General features: G+C 33.3%; 1 protein-coding gene across 1 annotated transcript; it reads left to right on the top strand.

The window, feature by feature from the left end:
• Positions 1–436: 436 nt before the first annotated feature.
• On the top strand, positions 437–3,530 carry LOC106768736 (L-ascorbate oxidase homolog). The gene is made up of 9 exons (XM_014654023.2): positions 437–546; positions 676–827; positions 919–1,028; positions 1,299–1,569; positions 1,668–1,764; positions 1,883–2,228; positions 2,497–2,865; positions 2,972–3,050; positions 3,156–3,530. Exons 2-9 carry the CDS (start codon positions 681–683, stop codon positions 3,363–3,365), a joined length of 1,629 nt encoding a protein of 542 aa, XP_014509509.1. The 5' UTR covers positions 437–546; positions 676–680; the 3' UTR covers positions 3,366–3,530.
• The last annotated feature ends 2,435 nt before the right edge of the window (positions 3,531–5,965 follow it).

Below are 5,965 nucleotides of genomic sequence, written 5' to 3'. Positions count from 1 at the left end.
ACACAAAAATCACTTTATTTTTAAGCTGCAGTTTGAAAATTAAAGAACTTCAACTACAAAAAAACTCTTTAAATATCAAAATATATCATTCGCTAAACCCGGAACAATCATTTAATTGAATGGTGAGAATGCAGCTACATCTGCAACTCAAAAGCAAAACAAAATTGATATGATCAGTGGCGAAATTTCAGGAGGCTATTGGTCAAAAAATGCTAGTGGTACCCAAATAAAGCTGGTTTCACTTTAATAATGATATATGTTTTTCTGTCAGAATTAAGTATTGTATATTATAATTTACATATATAAAATTCGCACAGTATAACTTTAGCCTGAAGGAACATCAACTTATGGAACCGCGTTAACACCGCAGAAAATGGATGATGAATTTGTTACCTTAACACCAAACATGATCCCTTTTTTAATTATATTATGTTAGCAATGTTCCTTCTATATATATAAATATATCACATGTAATAAATGGCCTCTGCATAGCTAAGCCTCCAAGCCTTACTGAGTTTCACTGTTGAAGAGAAAACAACAGAAGTGGTACTTTTCAATAACTCGAAAGTGATGCTTCATGTTTAGTTCCTTGTTTCTTTCATTATTTTCTTCCTACTCTTGAGTGAAACATAAGTGTTATTTTATGTTGTCATATGATGTTCTGTTTGTGGACAGACGCAATGGGAAGCACTTGTTTGCTCCATCTGTTGCGTGGCGTTGTTCTGGCTCTGCTGAGTGTGTGTCTTGTACAAGGAGAAGATTCATATAAATATTACACGTGGACCGTGACATATGGAACTCTTTCTCCCCTAGGTAGTCCTCAGCAGGTGGGTAATATAAGACGCTTTCATTGATTAAGATATGTTTGGATAAATTGGTTGAAGCCGAATCTAAAGTTTTAGTGCTTGAATTTCCAAGGTCATTCTGATCAATGGTCAGTTTCCGGGTCCTCAACTGGATTTGGTAACCAATGACAATGTTGTGCTCAACCTTGTCAACAAGTTGGATGAACCATTTCTACTTACATGGTGAGTTTCTTTTTTCTGTTTTTTCGTGTCTCGTTCATACTGTAACTGAATTTTGAATGAAGTGATATTTTCATTTCATCAACTAGATGTGTAAAATTGTTAGATACAAGAGATGCATTTAGACAAATTACAATGTTTTAGTCAATTCTAGAAAGAATAACTAGAGATTCCAAGTTTCCTGAGACATCTGACAGAAATGCTGAACTTGGTAGCATGCTTATTTAGGCCTTTTATTTGAGAAAATGGGATGACATTGTTGTTGTAAAACAGGAATGGCATCAAACAAAGGAAAAACTCATGGCAAGATGGGGTCTCGGGAACCAACTGCCCTGTTCCTCCAAACTCAAATTACACATACAAGTTTCAGGCCAAGGATCAGATTGGAACCTTCACATACTTTCCATCAACTTCACTGCATAAAGCAGCTGGAGGATTTGGAGGACTCAATGTCTACCACAGATCTGTCATTCCAGTTCCTTATCCATACCCTGATGGAGATTTCACTTTACTCATCGGTGATTGGTACAAGACCAACCACAAGGTATCTTCAACTTGTGCCTTTGTATTATTCTCATGCGTTCTGCTTCCTTGCAAATTTGCCACCTTACATTCTCAACGTTTTGTTTTTGATATTTGCAGGCATTAAGGGAGACTTTGGATTCTGGAAAATCTCTTGCCTTTCCCGATGGTCTTCTTATCAATGGCCAGGCTCATACTACCGTAAATGGTGACCAGGGTCAGTCTTTTCAAAAAGAATACGGTCCAACCTTAGGCAGATTCCAAGTGATTAATTTCAACTTTGTCAAAATTGTATCTCCAAACACTATATTCACGCTTTAGCCTTTTATTTTCAGGAAAGACCTACATGTTTAGGATCTCAAATGTGGGCATGTCAACATCAATAAACTTCAGAATTCAGGGTCATACCTTGAAGCTAGTTGAGATCGAAGGATCACACATTGTCCAGAACGTATACGACACTCTTGATGTGCACGTTGGCCAATCAGCTACTGTGTTGGTAACCTTAAATCAGCCTCCAAAGGACTACTACATTGTTGCATCAACAAGATTTTCCAGAAAAATTTTCACAGCAACGGCAGTCTTACATTATTCAAACTCTAATTCCCCAGCTTCGGGACCCCTGCCTAGTCCCCCCATTCACCAATACCACTGGTCTGTGAAGCAAGCCAGAACTTACAGGTTGATAAAAACCTCTAACCAAAATCAACAAGCCTATAGTTTTAGTTAGTTGAATTTAATTTCTACACATCCATGGTACAAAAGGTTTTCATACTAATAACTAATTACAAGCTATGTTACCGATAATTATTATTACTGCAATAATCGTTAAAATTATCATATACAACAAAGTTTGATTGACTGGCAGTGTTAAACTCTCCATATCAACCATGCATGTACTATTATTAACTCTTTTTTGTATCTGCTAAAATGTTAATTGGTGGTGCAGATGGAATCTGACAGCAAATGCTGCTAGGCCTAACCCACAAGGGTCGTACCATTACGGAAAAATAACTCCTACAAAGACAATTGTATTGTCCAATTCAGCTTCTTTGATAAATGGAAAACTGCGGTATACTGTGAACAAGGTTTCCTACGTTAACCCTGACACCCCTCTCAAGCTTGCTGATTACTTCAACATTCCCGGAATCTACAGTGTTGACTCACTCCAAAGCCTTCCTTCTGATAACACTCCCTTATCCGTAGCAACCTCCGTAGTGCCAACTTCTCTCCACGACTTCATTGAGGTTGTTTTTCAGAACAACGAAAACACCATGCAATCTTGGCATCTTGATGGTTATGACTTCTGGGTGGTGGGGTATGTCAGCTTGAATCTTCTTTTAGTATTGTAGAAGCAATCATCTTTACTTAGAATTAGCTTAAGGAAAAGTATTAATTAATGGTGTTGGTTGCAACAATGACAGTTATGGCTTTGGTGAGTGGACGCCAGCCAAGAGAAGAACCTATAATCTAGTTGATGCCCTGACCAGACACACTGCACAGGTAACATAAACAAGTGTATAGTTTTATGTATGTGTGAACGAAAAAGCCTCTTGAAAATACGTACTTAGATATTTTCTGATGTTTTGAGATGGTGATTTAACGTAGGTGTATCCAAAGGGTTGGACAAGCATATTGGTGTCGTTGGACAACCAAGGAATGTGGAATCTGAGGTCTGCAATGTGGGAAAGACAGTATCTTGGGCAACAGTTATATCTCAGGGTTTGGACTTCTGAGCGCAGCCTTCATAATGAATATGATATTCCCAACAATGTGTTGCTTTGTGGCAAAGCTGTCGGACATAACAACGATCCCTAGTATCACAATCTTCACTCGTTAATCTTATGCTGTCCTTTTCTGGTCATGAGGGTTTGACTACCAATTATATCTTTTATCAAACTTTCACTGCTCATTCTCGTATATGATTTTTACCAATTGGTTTCTTCGTTCATGGTTGATATCACAAGAATAACCATTAATTTATTAGTATTCTCTTTCCTAATGAAAAGTTAAACTCAAACTTATATAAATAATTCCTTTTCTATTCAATTATATACAGAATTCTTAAAGTATCAAATATTCATCAATTCAGTTTAATAAACATAAACAGATCTAGGTTTTTTAAATAGATATAAACAGATATACAACTTTAAGACATAAAATATGAATGTGATGGTAATAAAAATATTTTTATTAAATTTTGTACTTGTTAAATAAACTGATTCGACAAGTTTTAAAATAATAAATGAAATAAAGTATAATGTTTTGAGGTACATAATTTTATTACAATGAGGAATAAATAAGTTTAGGTAGAAGTGGCAAATGGAAACCCCAGGATTATTGGGCCGAAGAAAATGTTGAGAATGGGATATGTAGTGTTGCAATTTAACTTTAGTGGGCTTTACTATTGCCACTCTCAATTTTCCTAATTTCTCCTCCAACTTTTTTCCTTTCCTTTTGTCAATTTCTTTAACGAGAACATTTTTTCACTATACTATTAGGAGGTCGAGCGTTCACAGTATATATCGAAAAACGTAATTCCCTTTTATGATATATATCACAAAATATAACCAAAACAAACATTAATTTTGGTCGATGTGAAGTTTTTATTTTAAACTATTTTTATTTAAAAAAATTAGTCATCAACTTTGCACTCATGTTGCAACTAATGCTACACTTTGTACATTAATTTTGTGTTTTTGTTGATACACTAAGTAGTCAGAAACAATACGTCAAAATGGGTTATTTGGTTCAATTCGGTCTGGTTCACTATGGGTTAACCACTTAGTAAGCCAACCTAATCTGACTCATTTATTAGTCAACTAAAAAATTTGAATCCAATCTAGTCCAGTACGGATTGATGGGTTAAACAAGTTAGTTCACTAGCTTATTTAATTACAAGTTTTTTTTTTTCAAATCTAAAAAAAATTACACTTCTTTTTGTAATTCAAATTTCAATAATTTCACTTTAAAATGATGTTAAACTCCAAAGATAAATCAAAATAAAAAAAATTAAGATACAACTCAAATGTATTCAATGTTAACATATATTAAATTATATTTAAATATTAAAATAAATTAAATAATTATGAATTTATAAATTAATTTCAAATTTAAAAAAATATGTTAATAAGATTTGGAAATATATTATTTTAAATTTTGTTTTTTAATTTATAAATTAATAAATATTTAATTTAATTTAATATATATTAGTAAGATCCTAGAAAGTTAAACATTAGAGTTGATAGGTGTTTTAAAATAATGAGATTGAGTATTTTAAAGTTAAAATAATTTAATAACATATATAGAAATTCTTAAACTTGTTTCATTACTAAAAACACTTATCATCTCTCTAGAAACCTTTTTCTTAGTTCTCTTTACAATTCTAACACCTAGATTATTTGTTTGACTATAAGGAGGTGTCTGAGCGATCAATGTGAAAACTCCTTTCTTTCTACTCAATCAATCTTCCTTGTAGAGCAAGTAAGTTTTTGCTTCTTTTTCTTTGATTCTTTGGTCAGGTTCATGCGTAAGAGTTCCTTTGCATGTGTCAATTGAGTTTATTTTCTAGCTCTTCATTGATCAAAGGTCTTAAGGACTCACTTTGATAATGTTTATGTGGTTTGTATGTTTCTAGGATTCCTTGAGCTAAAAGCAAAGAGTAGTGAGCATGGTAGAGTTGTTGTAGTTTCCTATTAAGGTAAGAGAAACTAGTGTTTATGTTTAAATTATTGAAACTTATGCATGAGCTATTATAATAAGATAATGATTAGTTGAAATTGAGATGAGTGACTTGTTGGTTTAATTGGGTAAATTCAGTAATGTGATGTTTGATGCCTTATATGAATCTGTGTTGGATTGTGATAGCCTTGTGAATGATGTTTTGGTTAAATGGTGGTGTTATATTTGGTTGAATTGTCGAATGGAATTGTAATTGTAGAATTTAGGATCATTTTAGTTAAAAGGAATGGTGTTGATAGTTGACTTTTAGAAAAAATGGTAAAATGGAAGAAATGAGAATTTGGGATCTTTAGTAGTGTCATTTGGGACTGGTTTGGGTGATGATTGAACATGTAGATGGTCTAGAATTTCATAATAGATGACATGTTGTGTTTTTCATTGACTTTTAGTTGTATTTTGAGGTTTTGAATAATGAATTTTAGAAGTAAAAAGTTTTAGGTAAATTAGAGAGTCTGTGGCCTACTTTTGTGTCAATTTAGACTTGTTTAGACCCCTAATTTTCTTGGTTGAGTAAGAATTGGTAGATTTGAGTTTTAGTCCATAAAGTGGGAATTAAGTGAATTTTGGGTGGGAATTTCATGGTAGAAGGGTTCAAAACTTGTTTAGATTGGGTTATATGCATATATACAGGTTGGTTGTAGTTTAAATTACTATTTAGAAGTGTTAGAAATTGGAGT

The sequence above is a fragment of the Vigna radiata genome, chromosome 7, assembly GCF_000741045.1.
Source record: "Vigna radiata var. radiata cultivar VC1973A chromosome 7, Vradiata_ver6, whole genome shotgun sequence".
NCBI lineage: Eukaryota > Viridiplantae > Streptophyta > Magnoliopsida > Fabales > Fabaceae > Vigna > Vigna radiata.
Note: the sequence above shows the minus strand (reverse complement) of the source record. Positions and strands in the feature narration are given on the sequence as shown.